At 44.7% G+C, this 19,472-nt stretch overlaps 1 protein-coding gene across 8 annotated transcripts in view; it reads right to left on the bottom strand.

The window, feature by feature from the left end:
• Fat1 (FAT atypical cadherin 1) overlaps window positions 1-19,472 on the bottom strand; it is a 117,123-nt gene that overhangs the window by 83,115 nt on the left and 14,536 nt on the right. For all 8 annotated transcript variants that reach the window (XR_012911863.1, XM_075986625.1, XM_075986628.1 and 5 more), the window contains exon 2: window positions 15,464-18,746. Coding sequence is in view for 7 of the 8 variants with exons in the window: in XM_075986625.1 (XP_075842740.1) it covers window positions 15,464-18,728 (3,265 nt within the window). In the remaining variant the exon portion in view is untranslated. The remainder of the gene's footprint in view (window positions 1-15,463; window positions 18,747-19,472) is intronic.

The raw sequence follows: 19,472 nt of genomic DNA, 5'->3' as shown, positions 1-19,472 counted from the left end.
CACTAGAAAGGAGCACAGACAACCTAGGAAATAAACTCAGTTTCTTTAAACCACGATTACTGTTGTTTTCAACGCTAGTAACCAGGACAGTGAAATTCCAAAAAGCAAATTATCCGATACCCCCAGAAGCATCCAGGAGAATGATTTGCACATTATAACAAATCTAAATGAGTGACTTAGTCAGACCAACCTCTAGGTCAAATACATCACAAAGGATATTCATGCTAGAATCCAATAGCCCACTACCCAAATTTAAGCGAACAAAATTCATCCATACAGCTTGGTGGTGTAGGAGGTCCTTCTGTATTTGTATTGCTTTCATTGGTTATTAAAGAAACTGCCTTGGCCTAGTTGATAGGGCGGATCTCAGGTAGGCGGGGAAGACAGAAGAGAATTCTGGGAAAAGGGAAGAGTGGCAGACACCATGAATCTCTGGCCTGAGATGGACGTAGGTTAGAATCTTGCCGGTAAGCCACAGTCACGTGGTGACATACATATTTAATAGAAATGGGTTAATCAAGATGGGAAAGCTAGCCAATAAGAGGCTAGATATAATTGGCCAGGCAGTAATTTAATTAATACAATTTCTGTGTGGTTATTTCAGGTATAAGTAAGCTAGCTGGGTGGTAGGACACAGCCTGCTCCTCTTACAACAGCTTGGGATGCTTGGAGAACTAACTAATGGCTTGCTTCCACTTCTCAGGGTGTCCTTATATTTTACCCAGCATGGCTCTAACATAAGTTAGACTAATTTTGCCTAACATTAAATGGTATTACAATGTATTTTCAAGTTATTTTTAATACATTTCCATTTATGCTGAAATTGAAACAGAAATACCAGACATAAGGATTTGGTTCTAGTTTAAATGGAAATATATTTTTAAAAAAAGATCAGAAGTGAGTTTGACTGTGCAAGGTAGTTTAAGACACCAGTTATTTTCATAAAATATTTTCCAAAGCCCGTAATTTCTTCAGCACTTAAAGCACTCCCCCCCAACTCCACCCCCCAAAAATATGAGGGGGAAGAGAGCATCAGATAAAAGTACCTATGTCAGACTGAAACATGGACACAGATCGTGGAATCCCTCCCCACCAACAGCAATCTGTTTTAGTTCTTTGGTCTTCAGTCAGCTCACTAAGAAGTCAACTGAACGTGGGAGAGGAGACAAGGAAGACTCCTGGGGTTGGGGCATCTTTTCTTGAGCTCCTGCTGCCACCATGAGAACAAGAACATCCTGGACTGAAGAGAGACTATACCAAACCAACTTCAGAGGCAGAGCCTCAAGCTGCACAGCAACTGAGTCCAGGGGAACCTAGCAAAGAAAAGAAAATGCCTGGCAGACGCTGCAGAAACTGACAGATAGAAATGAAAGTTATTTTAAGCTGTTTGAGAATGGTTGGTTTGCCAATAAAGACTTGGAGGTATGGCTGTCTATGACAGTGAATGTCTCAGCTCAGCTCTGGATCTTTCTATACTTACTCCATGTGGGTCTTCAACTTAATGTAGACTCCACTATGCTGCTCCAACTTCTCTGAAACCCTGAAGGAACAGTCTGTTCAGGAAGGACTCCACAGAGATACAGAGGGAAGGTCTCCCATCCCTCCCATCCCATCGAGTAACCAGATACTTTGAATTTTATGTGTACACAGTTGAAAAGTTTGTCACTGGAGGCCCAAATGGCAAGGAAGTAGGCAAAGATTAAGTTAAAAGTTTATTCAAATATAGTCACTAAAAAAAGGGTTTTTAATGTTTTGTTTGGGTTTGTTTTTAGTTTTCATATGGATTATAGTCCTTAAAACAGTTTGGCCGGTCAGGAATGGGTTTATAATCCTAGCTATTCAGGAGAATGATGTGGGATGTCTTTCTGTATATGTGCTGCTTTTTAAAAATAGATTCAATAATCTACCTTTTTATCTCATATCTATACCCTCCCTTTTTCTTTTCAGAATAGATTCAATAATCTATCCTTTTATTCTATCATATCTATATCCAGGGAACCCCACATCAGGAGACTGAGGCCAGACTGAGAATTACAATAAGATTTATCTCAAAATAAAAAGTGAAAAGGTTAGGGATAGAGCTCTTCACTTGCTTAGCACGTAGGCAAGGCTCTGTCTCAATGCCTAGTGTACCAAAGAAATAGGGGGCATGTGGTCTGAGGAACAGCTCTGGCCACATAATCTCCCATATGGCTTTTCAGGAATTTGCTTCTAAGTCAATAGTAACCATCAACAGAAATATTCAGATTATTATTGTATATTTACATTCATCAAATGGGTGGAAGGAGCTCCCACCAACAGAAATAATCAGATTATTAATTATTGTGTATTTGCATTCATCAAGGGGGTAGGAGGAGCATGGGGAAGTCAAAGGACAATTGTGTGGAGTCAGTGTTCTCCTTCCATGTAGTAGGAGGCTGTTCGTTTGTTTCCCAGCCATTAAGATTCAAAATACCACACAGAAACTGTATTAATCAATACATTGCTTGGTCAATCACTTAAGTGTATTGTTAGCTAGCTCTTATATCCTAACTAATCCATCTCCATCAATCTGTGCATCATCACAAGGATGTAGCCTACTGGCAAAGTTTCGGCCGGCTACAGAGAAGGTGTCAGTCTCCTGTGGCGGCTACATGGCTTCTCTCTGACTCTGCCTACTTTCTCCTGGCATTTAGTTTAGTTTTCCCCAAGCTCTATTCTGCCTTATCACAGGCCAAAGTAGCTTCTTTATTCATTAACCAATAAAAGCAACACATAGACAGAAGGACCTCCCATACCACTTCTATCTTTATGTGTGGGATTAGGAACAGAATTTAGGTACAAGTGCCATTACTTGCTGAACTATCTTGCCAGCCCTGTTTTTTTTTTTTTAAGTCATATATCTGCATGTGCTCAATTCAATCCAAATAACTTCAAAAGTACTCTGTACACTCTAGAAGTATACCATTGCGGTGTTAAGAAACTCATTAACAATGCCAAGCAAAATAGATCTCACTGCTTTGCGAACTGGACAAGAGCTCAAGGCTTGGGCAAATGAATGACATACTGTGGAAATGAATGTGCAAACACTTTTCAGAAGGATTCAAAGTCGCTATCAGCATGCTGCAACCCTAGGGAACTATTTCCCACTCCAGACATGTGCATGCACTTAGGAAGGAGCCTTAGAACCTCTGACTCTTCATTCTAGGCTTTGGTATTCCTCAGGAGCCTTAGAACCTCACTGACTCCTCATTCTAGGCTTTGGTACTCAGAAAGAGCCTTAGAACCTCTCTGACTCTTCATTCTAGGCTTTGGTATTCTGCAAGACAAATGAAACTGTTTCTAGAAACAGGAAAACGTGAACCAAAAGGGGTCAGCATTATGTGTTGAACTGTTTTCTTGTTCTAATTCTTATCCTGGCGGCTCAGCCAAAGAATGCTTTCCAATTAAAGTGGCCACCACCTCAACAGAACAAGCCAAGCCAGAGAGCAGATCGATAAGGTCTTTTCATTAATATTTATTTAGGTGTTTGCCTTTACCATTTTATGACACTCATTCTGATGTCAATTTTTTTCACATTCAAGGAAAGCTCATTTTGTGTGTGTGCCTCTAGACATGGGACATAGAGCAACCTCTGCCCCACCAAACCCTATTTTCTAGAAGGAGGGCAAAGCAGATTTTTAAAATGCACCATACGTAGAAGAAATTTAAAAATTTTAAAAACCTTTGGTCATGAGCAGAAGAGGGTGGGGCTAAGCCAAAGAGAGGAGGGATGGACGGAAGGAGAGAGGTCAGAAGGAGGTGTGAATGGGAAGCTGGGGTTAGCTCAGAAAAAAAAATGATTGGCCTTAAATCATAACATTATAGTCTGTGGCTGTGATGGTTAATTAGATCTTTCTGGCACCAGTAACACAGGTAATTAAAACCCAACACAAATTATTTGTGTTCATGCTTGCCTAATCAGCATCCATCAGTTATATGATGTTATCACAGTATCTCTATAGGGTTTCTCTCTGTAGCCCTAGCTGTCCTGGAACTTGCTTCGTAGAGCAGGTTGACCTCAAACTCACAGACACTAGCCTGCCTCCTGCCTCCCAGTGCTAGGATTAAAGATGTGCACCACCACTCTGGGTATGTTATCAGGGTATTATAAACATGTTTTTTGAGATATTTTTAAAATGTAGCAAGCTGGCTTTGGATTTGCAATTCTCCTGCCTCATCCCCTCAAGTCCTGGCATGTACTGCCACACCTTTAACGATACTTCAAAGACATTTCGATCTGAAATTATGATTTCCATTTTGTTGCCCCAAACAACCAAGTTAACTTGGCATATATATGGCCAGTTCGCCCTCATTTAAACAGATTAAACATGGTCAGCTGAACAACGAATCCCAAGATGAAAAATGCCATGTAACACTGGTTTCGTTTATCCGAAGATGGCCATCGCCAAATATCAACTGTACACCAGGAACGAGGATAAAGGAGACATGGATATTTAATGGCCCAATGTTAAGAGGCTTCAAGACTGAAGTGATATGTGTCAATGGCTGTAAACCACAGATCAGATCATAGGCACCCTGACTCCATCTTCCCCCATGGTTGTTTGACCCTCTTTTGAAATGAACAATAACCTCTCAAAAGAGGCACATTCATTTTCTTCTTCTGTCCTACATAGGAGACCTATTCCCAAATGTAACGCAGTTAAGTTTAAATGCTACACACCTTTGATTTTTAAGTCTGTGGACATAAAACCTGAAGTAGTCGTCAAGAAAGCTAACTATACCACTGAAGTGTGAGTTTCCTGACAGCTTACTCTAATAAAGCAACGTTGGAGCAAGAGTGGTAAGGTGGCACTCCTAGGGACCCGATCCTAGTCTGGAGAACTGCTTACCTTCAACAAACATACACTGTAATGTTTTCTTTTTTGCTGTGTCCCTAGTACACCCCAATGCGGAGGCAGCACCGTCTTACAAGGAAAAAGAAGAAAAATTATTTTATTTGACACAACATAAAATGATTTTCTGTTGAATAACCTTAAACACAAGGGCATACTTTTCTATCAGAGAGGTTTCTCTAGTTCATTTGTAAAAGAGAAACAAGAAAACTACCACGTTAAAAGCATAGCAACCTTGGTTTAAGTCCCATGTAATGAGGACTCCTGGGTAGGCTGGAACACATCACCCAAATGACCGTCAGGTACCCTTCCCCTCTTGTCCCTCTACATGACAGCTTGTGAGGACTGGCAACTTTGAGACCTCTGAACAGAGGGACGTAAAGCTGGGGCTCTAAGGACACTGAAGGTCCATGAATACAGGCTCAGCCCAGGGTGAACCCGTGATACTATAAGCAACCTGCTCCACCTCTGAAGAAAGAATAAACAGCTTTGAAACAGAGCCGAAAGTTTCCATGGCAACCAAATCCACAGTGCACCGCTGTTTTAGAGACTTAGACCTAGGTATCGGGGGATGCAGGAATTTTGCTAAGTCTTCATAACTACAATTACTATGTCAGCTGATCTGCTTGTTGACCCGGTAACTGTGTACCGCTGCGCTGGACAGACAGGAGACAGATGATTAAGGTTGGACTTTGAGTCCCAGGAGACAGGATTGGAAGAGTCTGGTCCCAGCACTGAGTACACCATCCCCTTAACCACAGAGAAGCAAGATGACTCGGTACTGAGGAGAAGCTGTTCCAGAGAAGACCGACCTAACAAATGATTTACTGTCAATTATCAGAATCCGCTGGGAAAAGTAGAATCCCCCCCCCCCCCATGAGCCATCTACAAGAAAAGAACAGCTTTTTAAGTGCATAAAAAAAAAAAATCAGGCGGTGGTGGCACACACCCTTGATCCCAGCACTCAGGAGGCAGAGGCAGGCGAATCTCTGAGTTCAAAGCCAGCCTGGTCTACAGAGCTAGTTCCAAGACAGCTAGGGCTACACAGAGAAATCCTGTCTCGGAAAAACTGAAAAACAAACAAATAAACAAACAAAAGAATCAGTCTTATGTGAAAAAAGTGTTGGTATGCAGAGTCATGCGGGGCAGGAATAAAAGCTACCAGGTAATAGAAGTACACGCCAGAACAGGGGCAGTGGAAGGAACTGCCCATTGGCAGCTGAGGACTGCCAGGGATGAGGACAGGAGGAAGGGACCCAGATCAAAGGGGAGGCAGGGAACCAGTGAGGGGCGCACACAAAACCATCAGGAAGCAAGGTTATGAGGCATTACAGGCTAAGCACAGAGCTGGGGCTTCATGAATGGGGGCACAGAAGGGTGAAGGAAGAGCCCATGAAAGATGGAGCAGCTCTATCAGAGAGTTAGTTCAGGAAAACTGGAAGGCAGTTATGTTTTATCAAGGAAGACTATTTCAAGATGCAACAGAAGATATCAATGTATGAGCAGAAATCTCTGCTCGGCACCACATGTGTGTCACTTAATAAAAACCTAAGTGACAGAGAGCGGCATCTAAATTTACTCCTGGACTACTCTGACACAGCTAAGACAACACCCTATGTAAAGGGCTATTTATAACAGGTGTGACACACCGCGAGTACTCAGGAAACATCCACAATAACTGCATACAGATGACGAGGATTAGGGGGCGGGGGGGGGGGCGAGAAGCTAACCAGTGGCAAGGCTGTGGGATAAATCATTACCAACTAAAAAAGTATTAAGAAATTATCGAAATAGCCAGGTCATTTCTAATTTTGAGGAAAAAAATCACTTACTGGAAACTATATTTGGTAGCCTCTTTCATTCTGCAAAAGCAAAAGAAGGACAACTGTACAGATCTCATTAGATAGGTGAGTTCATCGGCCATGAAGCGGGCTCAGTGCAGTATCAGCTATCCAGAGATTAGAAAAAGCTTAGGCAGCAAAGCAAGCTAAACTAAGGGATGAGACTGGCCCTGGACGTTCATACATGTTTCCTGCTTTGCATCACTGCAGTTGAACTGGAGAGCTGCCAAGGCAGCAAGCAGAGGCATTGTGTCCTTGAATGGCAATCTTCTCAGCACCCTTTATCCCTAGTAACAAAGTCATGGCAGACCCGTGGCACTAGGTCTTATATGGTGAACGTGCCATATATGATTTATATATGCTAAGGATAAATCAATGGATGCTCTAAAGTTAACTGCAACATGATATAATCAACAAAAATCTAAGCTGAAATGCTAAAAAACTTGACCAATCCAGCATGCCAGGCTAAAACATTACATGGTCAAAACAAAAGCAATTAAATGGTTATGGGGGGAGAAAAATTCAACATGGACAGACACCTAGGGCATAAAAGTCTATTTTCACGATTGCAGAAGGTGGATAAAATCCGAAAAGACCAGGTATTCACTGAACATTACATCTTAGTACTCATCAGATTATAAGCATCTTAACCTGTCACCTTCTGAGAACATAAAAATGGCTCTCTGACAGGACAGTGGAACACTGGCTTCCTCACCAAGTGCCAGGTGATGGGTGGGGACAGCTGCAGAAGCCAGGGCATCAAGGAGAACAATGTCAGAGCACAGGGGTCACAGGGAACTCAATGCAAAGGGGAAGCACAGGTTAGTTTAGCTTCAGCTACCCTTCAGGGTTCCCTGGGTCTACCTGCAGCAGTGGGTTCTCAACCTTCCGAATGTTGCGACATTTTAACACAGTTCCTCATATTGCGGTGACCCCCTGACACACACCATAAAACTAGTTTTGTTGCTACTTCATAACTGTAATCCTGCTGCTGTTATGAATGGTGATGTAAACATCTGTGCTTCCCAAGGATCTTCGGTGACCCTGTGAAAGGGCCCTCTGAGTCCCAAAGGGTCTCAACGACCCACACGCTGAGAACCACGGATCTAAAGCATTGTTTCCACAGAAGGCTCAGGATGCTGCACCCTCAACTATCCAGAGGCAGGTTTTGTACTGAAACTGCATGCGCTTTTAATTGCAAACCCGGGTGAGGCACATGTCAGTTTGGTGCTAAAATACAGTGTGTGATTCTGAGGAAACCATGCCGCAAGACCCTTAGACGCAAGGGTCCTTCAAGACCAAGTCTGAAGAGAAGGACTGAAGCCTACAGCCAGCCAGGAGCTTTCAAGCGGGCTTCCTCTGAGCATCCCTCTGGGCACCACAGCTGGGAATGAGAACCGTCCAAAGTTCTGCTGCCGAGTACCAAACCACTTTGGGCAAGTTCCTCAGCCTCCCCACAAAAGGTTAGCGCACCTGAAATGCAGGCCAAACATCTGGTGTTGTAGAAAACGAATACATGAATTCATATGGAGAGCTTCTGACACTTCCTGGTTGCGGCATTCTGCAACTGGCTGTTGTGCATTTTTCTGTTCTGTTTTGCTATGTGTATGGCCCAGGTTGGCTTCAAACTTGGAACTGGCTGTGATTTATTACACTGATGCTGCCCCATCATTATTCCCACCAAGGAAAGCTGAGCTACAAACTGTGTTTCAAGGTTTCTTCTATCTGATACCCTCCAGCTCTCCCCACCCTCACCCCCACCGTTTATCTGAACCTGAAGAAGGGTGGTAGGAAAGCCCTGCTTCCCTGTAGTGTACACAACCCTGACTGACCGAGCTGTCCCACCCCGACTCCAGACATTACTGAGCACTAAAAGCATCGACTTGGTAAGCACCACACAAATAACCCAAGAAAAGCAACTCTTGTTTCCTTTCCAAACAAAAGGGAGTTTCCTAGATTACTAATTAGATTTCATTTGCACCTTAAGAAAAAAATCCTCCTGCCTCAGGAGCTTTTCCTGCCCTAGGACAGGCTGCCTGGCCTGCCTCAAGCAAACAGCAACTGCAAACCTTCAGAGATGATTCCTGCCACTGCCTGGCTTTCCATCTCTCTGGGGCTGGGGAGTAAACTTCTTTCTCCTCAACTTTTCTAGGGGGCGGAAAGCAGCTGCTGCCACTTAAGGGAGGAGACCGCAACACAAAAACCCTTTCACTAGCAAATTTCTCAACTCCCCAACAGGCCTCCCACCAGTATCTCCTCTTAAGTTCTTGTCACCAGAAACATTAGACCCAGTTTCAATGAGGGGAACTGCTCCCCACGGCAGTCAGCACCCTGCCCAGGGCTGCTTGGCTCTTTCCACTGTGCCGATTCTGCAGTTAACCACACCACCAAGGGCCACCCAGCTCCCAGCCACTTCTGCAGATTCTGCCGTCATGGCCCAGGAGGATCCTCCTCATTGTGGCCTGCCAGGAGGCCTTTGTAGGTACAACAGACCGCATTAAGTTAGGGAAAGACATTCTTAAAACCGCAACCAGTAACTACATAATATCAACGTATTCAGAGGTCCAGAACATTCTTCCTCTCAATGTGGTCAGCAGTCAGGTTGGCCTGGACTAGAATTCTTTCTGCTTTCACCACAGAAATGTACTCACCCAGTGTTCACATCACAGTGGAAGGCCACGGGTCAACCTCCAGAGGAACAATACCAAAATCGGTGACTAAGATGTTCCTATAAAGAGAACACCACCCCATTTCCCCGTAAGAGAAAGGCAGTCCAATACTCAGGAGTGGAAGCCTGTGGTCTCAGTAAGACCCTGTATCAAATTTCAAAGTAGTTAAAGGTCTGAGAATACTTGTCTAGCATCTGTTGGGGGGGAGGGGGAGCGAGGGATGGGACGGGCGCATGAAGGGGGGACCACAACCGTCACCAGCCCACATCTCTTGGATGAGGATTTCTCTTGTCACAACAGTTAGAGGTCCACATGAACTCATTCCAACCTGTCCATGGAGACATAAATTTCAATTCTGAAAACAGGACTGAGAGTCTACAAGTTAACACAGCATTAATAAGCTTTCAATTTGCTCTGATCTTCATTAAAAATAGGGACTCCCCAATGGTGCAGTTAGAACTGGGAGCACTCCAGTGACAACCCAACACTGAACCAAACCAGGACGAAGAGGGATTGTATCCACAGGTATCCAGTTACCCCACCCACCCTGGGGAACAGACTCGACGAAACACTGCTTTCAACCTAAATGTCCACTAACAATTAAGAAAGAAAAAATGGGCTGAGCATTTTTGCAGACTGGCTTAGCTTTCAAAACTAAGAAAAGGATGGAAGATCCTATATCTCAGGCAATAACAGACATGGTAGGGGAAAGGAGAGCTAGACAATTTATTCCAGAAATGTACAAAAAAGGGAGTTGCTTCTTTTGTTTCTTATCAAAGCATACAACAAAGCAAAAAAAAAAGTGTGTGTGGGGGGGGGGAGAGTATAATGTCGATGAACCAAAATCTAAACATGAACTCAGACATGCCTCAAAGATACCCCATGAATCATTTCTAGTAATCTCTCTTTAGAATCATCAGCAAGGATACTGTGTGTGTGTGTGTGTGTGTGTGTGTGTGTGTGTGTGTGTGTGTGTGTGTGCGCGCGCGCGCTGGTGGGCATGTGCATGCTGGTGCACTAGGAGCTAGAGTCAAGTTTTTCCTCAATCCTCTTCACCCTGATCCATGTGAAGACAGGCACATATGTAGATGTATATGTACAAGCATGTGTAGGAGGCCATTGGGTGTGGTCCTCAATCTACCTTTTTTTTTAAACATCTATTTATTTGGTCAAGGGAGAAGAGGACCATCCTAGAGTACCCACATGGAGGAGGTCGAAGGACACCTTACAGGGCTCTGTTCTCTCCGTCTACCATGTGAGTTCCAATGAGTTTCAAGGCGCTGCCATCTCTGCCGCACCCTGACACTGGGCTAGGAGCCAGCCCCGCCCTGATTGCACTGACCTGCATGGGTGCTGGGATGCAAACTCAAGTCTAAGTGGCATAGGCTTTCCCTACTTGCCACTTTCCCAGTCCCTTCGCTGGTTTCAAAAGCCGTAATTAGAGCTCTGCAAATTGGCACTGGGAGAGGACTGGCTTTCCAAGTAGCTTTTCCACACAAGGCTCTACCCTTGCAAACCTCAGGGGGCAGAGTGGTCATGAAGATGAGGATCCCTGAGAGCAGCTGAGCCCCAGAAGCTGCTCAGAAAAACATACAGGAGAACAGACAGACACGCGGCTGTCACCCCCACGCTGCAACTACAGATTACCTCCCTGCAAAGCAATTAGCAAAATATGTATGAAACTCACAGCTAATAGGATTGTGTATGTGGGGACACACTTTAGGTAGACCATAGAATTTTTTTTTTAATTACTGTCTTTGTGGGTGTTTGAAACTGAAGCAGATAAAGAGAGGAATCTTAAACAGAGCAAAAATTCAAGTCAGGCAGCGACACTCTTCTCTGGCCTGTGAGAAGTACATAAGGATATGCATACTTGGTAGTTTTGAAATGGTTAAGCCTCCACAAAAATCTGGTCCGGTTACTAAAGCAGCACGAGCAGTTGAACGCCAAAGGCAAGAAGCAGACTGATAAGTAGACAGGATCTTCATCTCCAGAGCCAAAACCAGCTGTCCTACTTAGTGTCTCCGCTGCTGTGATAAAACACTGACCAAAGGCAACTCGGCAATAGGATTTGCTACATCTTCCACTTCCAGGGCACTCTCCATCAGTGAAGGAAGTCGGAGCAGGAACCTGGAGCGAGGAACTGAGGGAGAGACCATGTAGGAACACCACTGTTCTTGCTCGAGACACCAGGTAGGAAGGAACACTGCTCGAGCTTGGGAGACCGTGTAGGAACACTGCCCGGGCTGGCTTCCTGTGACTGGCTCAGCCCACTTTGTTACACAACTCAGGATCACCTGCGTTGCGGTGGCCACACCCACAGTGGGTGTGGCTCTCCCACATCTATCAACAGTCCAGAAAATGGTCCCACAGATATACGCACAGGCCAATCAGATGGAGGCATATCTTCAATGGTGGCTCTAGCTGGTGTCAAGGTGACAGAAACTAACCAGCGCGGTGGCCCCGCATAGGTCCTGATCACTCAGCGCAACATCAAATGCACCAGCGTTAGAGGAAGTAGACGCAGTGGAAATAGGCCAGGAGCCAAGGGCTAGCCTGACTTCGGCCATTCTGCCTCCAGTTGACTTGCATTTTGGGACTGTCTTCTGTGAGGTTCCCAGGCTTCCCCAATTGCCCCTACTTTTCTTCAGTAGACAGGAATCTTTTTCTACTTCTATACTGGACAAATTAAAAAAGAAATCAGCTTGCTAATATTAGCTGTGTGTATGTGTTTACGGTGCACGTGTGCATGCACACGAATGCAGGTACAAGTACAGCTGTGTACGCGTGCGTGTAGAGGCCACTGGGTGTGTTTCTCAATCTCTCTCTACTTTATTTTCTTATTTTAACATGTATTGATTTTGGAGAGAGAAGAGGAACCATGCTACAGTACCCACACGGAGGTCAGACGACAACGGACAGGCATTAGTACTCTCCTACCATGCGTCCCAGAGACTGAACTCCGGTTGTTAGGCGTGGTGCAAAGCCTTTACCTATGAGACACCTTGCAGGAATTCATCTTATTTGGGGGAAGTGGGTGCAGGGTCTCTCACTGAATCTGGAGTCCAGCCACTTGGCTAGGCTGGCCAGAGAAAGCGCTCTACCTGAATCTGTCTCCTGAGGACTAGGGTTACAGACAAAGGCTCCCACACCCTGTTGTTTGTTTGGTTGCTTGGTTGGGGTTTTTTTGGTTTTGTTTTTCCAGACAGGGTTTTGCTGTAACTTTGGAGTCAGTCCTGGAACGAGCTCTTATAAACCAGGCTGGTCTCGAACTCACAGAGATCTACCTGCCTCTGCCTCCCGAGTGCTGGAATTAAAGGTGTGTGCCACCACTGCCAGGCTTCCACATCCAGCTTTTTAACAAGGATGTTGGGAATTCAAACTCAAGGCCTCATGCTTACATATCAAGCAATTTACCCCATATCCTTACTGTCAGCATTTCTACACATAAAATGTGCATATTTTTCCTGAAGAAAATGAACACTTAATACCAACTGTCCTATCTAGAAATCTACAGAGTAACTAGGTCAGATAATTTTACTGCCCACCTTACATCTTTAAATACGGTGGTCCAAATGTCTAACTAGTGCGTCACTCAGACGACTTCAGATGCATAACCACGTATCTATCCCACAGGGAGAATACGCCTTTGTAGAACAAGAGGCACTGAATAATGACTTAGAAAGTCCCGGCTTTTCTCATACCTTAAAATATCACTATAGACACAGGTAAGAGTCTCCCGCACACTAACCAACCTCACCACCCAGAATCCCTGTGCCTCCCCGACCTTCCCTAAATTACCACTAAATTATCACTGGAAAAACTCAGGCCCCTCCTTGCGGCTGCAAGGCTACTATGGACCTATTTCAGGATGTCATCCTGTTTGCCGAGCTGTCTCCTCCTGCTCCCCATTTGGCAGCAGGAACAACTCCATCCCTTATAGGTGTAAAATACCAGTTTCTTCATGGTCCTTTAGAAACAGCAATAAAAGCTATTTTCACCAAAAAAAAAAAAAAAACAGCCAAAAGGCAGTGTTCATAATGCAAGTCACGAAGAGATGAAGAAAATGCAAATTAGGACTCAAATTATATTTTCTGACTCAACTTTAACTTCTAACAGCTCGTTATAGGCTTTGAAATTTATGTTGAGAGAAGAATAAAAAAGAAAGAAAGGAGGTGAGAATAACTGTTCCTGGGTGGGAAATTTACAGGAAAACCATTCATTTCAGCCTAAAATTATGAGTGTTTTTCTATATCATTACCAGACCAGAAATTCTAATTTCCATTGGACAGCAGGACACGCACAACCCAAAAATGAGTCTATTTTTCAGGAAACTGTTTACCAACACTATCGATTATGCCATTTTCCTCTGTCTTTAAGTAATCCTGAGAAGTCTGCACGAGCGATGCTAGTGAAATATAATCAATTAGGGGAAACCCCCTTGAATTAATAGAAAACATAATTTTAAAAAAAGCCTGTATTTCCACATGCTGTGCACCCTTAGATGGCAGTATAAGTTCTAGGGTGAATTATGGCTAAAAACATCAACAAAAGCCCGTAGGATATTAGCCATAATACCAATCTTTACCATAACAGTCTTTAATATAACAAAGGTCCCTTTAGAATGGATGATCAGATGTGGAATTCCCCTCTGTACGCTGTAAATGTTTTATTACCACTGGTTAATAAAGAAGCTGCTTTGGCCTATAGCAGGACAGAACAGAGCTAGGCGGGGAAAACGAAACTGAATGCAGGGAGAAAGAAAGCAGAGTCAGGAAGACGCCATGTAGCTGCAGAAGAAAGATGCTGGAACATTACCGGTAGGCCACAGCATCGTGGTGATACATATAGATTAATAGAAATGGGTTAATTTAAGATATAAGAGATAGCTAGGAATATGCCTAGGCCATTGGTCAAGCAGTGTTATAATTAATATAGTTTCTGTGTGATTATTCAGGTCAGGGTGGCCGGGAAACGAAAGTGCAGTCTCCGATGACATAGATCTGTGAACTGAGGCCCACCTAGCCCCAACTGGTGCTAGAACATCTAGTTTCCCTTTGTTTAGCATACTCAGGGGGCAAGGTAGTCAGAGCTAAGGACTTCCTCAATTTACCAACTTATTACAGTACTGTTTACTGGACAGTTTCTGTACACTAGGCACTTTGGGCTAGATGGTGGCAGAAAATGCCTGCCCTATAAAGCTCATACCCCATTAGAACACTGACTTGTACAGAATATGTGCACCCAGAGAAAACCAGTACATACTAAAGAATTGGCTTTCCTGGAGATTCCAGTTTTAGAGCTGTACTCTGGAAAAAAGCATATTGTAGCAAAAACACTGCTACCATTTCTAAAAGAAATATGAATAAATCCAACATGTTACCTTACTACTTTCACGCATAAGCCTTGAGGATATACCAGGCCTAGCATGCAGAATTTACTAGGTTCAATGCCCATAACATTAAAAGAAGTATAGCAACAAAAAAATAAATAAATAAAAGAAACTGAATGTCTTCATCTTATAAATAAAAAGAACTTTAAGATGTGTTTCATGTGTCTAAGATCATGACTGAAAGAGGCAGCTGCAAGCCAGGTCTCCCCAGTTCAAAAGTCCCCTACCCGACAATGGCCTCTCAAATCCCAGAGGGAGTAAAACAGATGCTAAAGAAGTTTTCGCACATAAAAGTTTGGGTACATTGCATAATTTTGCAGGTGTGCAACACCCCCTAGATGGCATGCCAAATGGTGTTGATGTTACTGTACCAGCATGCAACCCTAACACCATGTAACACCTTAACCAGAATCCTCATCAAAGTTACTACAAAACCACAATGATGATCTTGATAACAGAGTACAAACTTAAGAGATCAGTATCAGTGGTAACGATTTCAATTTTCTTTTACTCCTCTTATGTACATTTAATCCTTCAGTTCCTCATAGATCTTCAGGGCCCGAAAGGACAGAAACACATTTATGTACTTCAATGCTGAGCCCTAACAGAAACCAACTAGGAATTATGAAGCAGAGATGCGAGGAGATAGAAGGAACAATAGCCAATGAAAGTGATAATGGTACTTGCCTGTTACTTCATCTATCCTGAAGACACCAACACCAGAACCATCTCTAATGGAATAGCGGATCTCTCCATCTCTCCCAGTGTCCTCATCGTGAGCCGACACAGTCATTACTGAGGAGCCAATAGGGACATCTTCTTTCACGACGCCCTTCTCCACGAAGCTGGAAAACACTGGCGAGTGCAGGTTCTCATTCATGTCAATGACCTCAACCTCCACGTAGCACGTGGAAGACAGAGACACTGGCTTCCCTTTATCTTTGGCCCTTACGGTGAGATTATATACTTGCTTCTTCTCAAAGTCCAGCTGCTGGACAATTCTAACCGCTCCACTGAGTTTATCCACATCAAAGTGGCCTTCTCCGTGGTCCAGGAGACTGTATCTCACCTGACTGGACTGACCTACGTCAGGATCATAGGCTTCTAGCCACATGATTATGGTTCCTTCTGGCAAATCTTCTCGAACTTTCACAGAGTAATTAGGTGGAATGAACTTAGGTGGGTTGTCATTAACGTCCTCTAGGGACACTTTCAGAAGCACGGTGGAAAACAACCGAGGTTCTTCCGTGGCTTGGTCCCTGGCCTCAATCTTCAAGTAATGCACAGGCTGCACCTCACGATCCAAAGGCCGGATGATTTTCACCACGCCAGTGGCGCTGTCAATTGAAAACTTATCTGTGTCTGTGAGAATGGAGTACCTCACATGTCCACTGGGGCCCAGATCTTTATCGGTGGCTTCCACCTGGATGATGTCACTATTTATCCCCTTGTCTTCGCTCACTTCGACGAAGTAGCTCTCCTGTAAAAACTCAGGCGGATTATCATTGGCGTCCAGAACCGTGACATCCAGAAGACGCCACGCGGCCCTCTGGGGTATACCAAGGTCATACACGGTAATATTCAGGGTGTATTTGTCTGTTACTTCACGGTCAAGTGGAGACAAGACTTTCAGCATGCCTGTTTCCATGTCAATAATAAAGCAACTGTCGTCATTTCCTCCAGAGATGGCGTAGACAAGCTTTCCATTGAAGCCAGAGTCCAGGTCAGTAGCGTTCATGAAAACTATGTTGGCACCCACAGGGAGGTTCTCCTTTACCTCAATTCCAGTCGGCAGAGTACTCCTAAACTGTGGGGCATGGGCGTTGACAGAGTGAGAATCAAAGAAAATATCCTCCGCCTCCTCCTGGCTGTGTAATTTATTTGCCTGCAGAAGCTTCTCTGCCAGCATTTTGGCAACGCCGGTCTCTTCACACCGCAAGTTGACTGGCTTGCGACTGGCAGCCACCGTTAGGTTGATGTACAATGGTGTGGCAAAATTTTCTCCATCGGTAGCTGTCATTCTCAAACTGTGAAAAGAAACCTTCGCACCCAAGCCTTCCAAGAGCGAGTGTTTTAATGACAGTACCCCAGAGCTGGGGTTTAAGTCAAACAAACCCAGCTCATTTCCAGCCTCAATCTGGTAGCGCACCAACTGAAGCTCGTCGGCATCAATAGCAGAAACGGTGGTTATCTGCTCCCCGACGCCTAGGTCTCTGGGAATTGTCCCTTCACAGTTAATCTTCTCAAACAAGGGGGTGTTGTCATTCAGGTTATTGAGAGTCATCGTAGCGAGGACCTCAACTTCCCGGCGGTATGGCAAGCCCCAGTCAGAAGCCCGAATCCTTAGCGTGTAAACTCGAGGCATCAGTTCATAGTCGAGGTTCTCCGAAGTACTCACAGCACCGGTGAAGTGGTCAATGACGAAGGGCACGTGATTCAGGTTTGCTATACTGTAGGTCACGTAGCCGTTCTCGCCCTCATCGGGGTCTACTGCGCTGACCCTCATCACGGTAGTACCGATGCGTGCGTTCTCATCGAAGGAGGCTTTGTATGTGGTCTGTGTAAACTCAGGGGGGTTGCTGTTGGTGCCTACGACTTTCACCATGACTTTGGTGGAAGCTTTTCTGTCACTTGTTGTCACTTCGAGTTCAAAGTGGGGTGTATGCTGCCTTTTAATTGGTTCCAAAATGGAAATGAGGCCCGTGTTGTGATTTAAACTGAATTTTGTTTTTGCAGGGGTACTTTTAAAGACATACCTCAGATGGGAATAGCTAGGGATGGCTTTGATTAGGACCACGGGTGTATGTGGAGGAGCGAATTCACTGATCTCAGCTCTGTAAACATCCATTTCAAACTTTACCGGCCCAGCTCTGAACTGTGGAGAAACGACATGAATGACTTTCACTGGGGAAAACTGGGGAGGAGTCCCTTTGTCTTTAGCCTGTAGTGTCAGATTGAAGCCGTAAGGATGACTGTCCCAATCGATGCCCCCGATGGCTTTGACTTTGAATGCTTTACTCCCTGGGAAAGACCTCACTGTTTTAAACTGCTGCAGAAGGTCGCCAGCCACAATGCTTAAAGATGCTATCTCCCCATTGGCACCCTGATCACAGTCCTCCACAGTGACAATGGCATATGTTGGGTCCTTGTCCAGCTCAGAGGGCGATAACGTCACAGCTGTTATCGCGGGAGCACACTCGTTGGCCTGTTCCACATGAACCGTCAGCTTGGCCATGCTGCTGATCCCACTGCTACCGTACAATTTCATGCCCCGGTCCACAGCCAGGATCTCCAGCTCATAGAGCCGGGTCTCTAGGAAATCGAGCCTGCCAGTCAAGACGACCACGCCGCTCGTTGGGTGGATAGCAAACATGTCGGTTCGGTCTTTGAAACTGTAGTAAAATTCCCCGTTGGTTCCGATATCCGCATCCGTGGCACTAACCCTCGCAATACTGGTCCTTATGGCTGTGTTTTCAGGCAGAGATACGCTGTAAGAGGTGGGCGAGAATAGCGGCCGTAGGTCGTTTGTATCCAGCACTTGCACCCTGACCTTGGCTCGGGCCTCCGCATTGGTGTTCCTTTCAACCGCTTTGATTATCAGTGTGTAGTGGTCTCTCACTTCTCGATTCAGGATAGCTGTATTTCCTCCTTTGGTCCTTATTCTTAGAAAGCAAAAGTCTCCAAGAACGTACTCTTCAGCTTTGAACAGGTTTTCACTGTCCCCTGAGATGATTTTGTACCGTATGTCCCACGAGGGGTCTGAGATGTAGATGCCCATCTTCCTAGGGTGGCCAACGTAGGTTTTCGCGGCGGAGTTTTCGTGCACAGTGACGTTGTACTGCAAGTGTGTAAACTGTAGAGAAGTCGGTTCAAGTCTGTGGCTTCCATCACTATCTCCAAAATGCTGGAGGAAGAGGAGCAGAAGCAGAGACAAGGCCAAGGGTCTCCCCATGGTTTAATTCTTGGCCACCTGTAACAGGAGAAGTAAGAAGTGTTACTTGGGGAAATAAAACAGGAGTAAGTTACAAAGTTAAGCCCTTACACATGTAAGGAAGCATTTCCCACCTACACAGAATATGAGCAAATGCTTTCCAGTATAAACATCAACACCCTAACAAGTCTAGAAATATGCCTGACAGCAATCTGTTTCTTGTTATTATTGCTTCCATGTGTATAAGTGTGTAAGCTTGTGAAGAGGTGTGTTATTTGTGCCTAGGTAGGCAGTGCCTAAAGAAGAGGATGTCAGATGCCCTGGAAATAGTTACAGATGGTTGTTAGCTGCTATGTGGGTGTTAGGATTTGAACCCAAGAATCCAAGTCCTCTGCAAGAGCAGTGCTCTTAACCATTGACCCATCTCTCTAGCCCTGGGTTTTATTGTTATACTTAAGTCGTCAGAGCAAACAGAAACATCAGTTTTTGAAAAGACAGGCAATGGGTACTTATATCATCTCTTACACAGCAGGAATTACATTTTTAAAATCTTATGAACTAATTTTCATGGGTGGGGGGGATTCTTTGGAACAGGGTTTCATGTCACCCAAGCTGGCCTCACACTCATTATGTAGCTGAGGATGGACTGGTCCTCTTGCCTCCATCTCACAGGGCTACAATGACAAGCATGTGTCACCAAGCCAGGGAAGCTTATGGACTTGTGCTAACACAGTATTGCAAACATGCAAAGCTTCTAAGAAAAAG

The sequence above is a fragment of the Microtus pennsylvanicus genome, chromosome 9 (assembly GCF_037038515.1).
Source record: "Microtus pennsylvanicus isolate mMicPen1 chromosome 9, mMicPen1.hap1, whole genome shotgun sequence".
Classification (NCBI taxonomy): Eukaryota; Metazoa; Chordata; class Mammalia; order Rodentia; family Cricetidae; genus Microtus; species Microtus pennsylvanicus.
The sequence above is the reverse complement of the archived record's forward strand: the minus strand, read 5'-3'. Positions and strand labels throughout refer to the sequence as shown.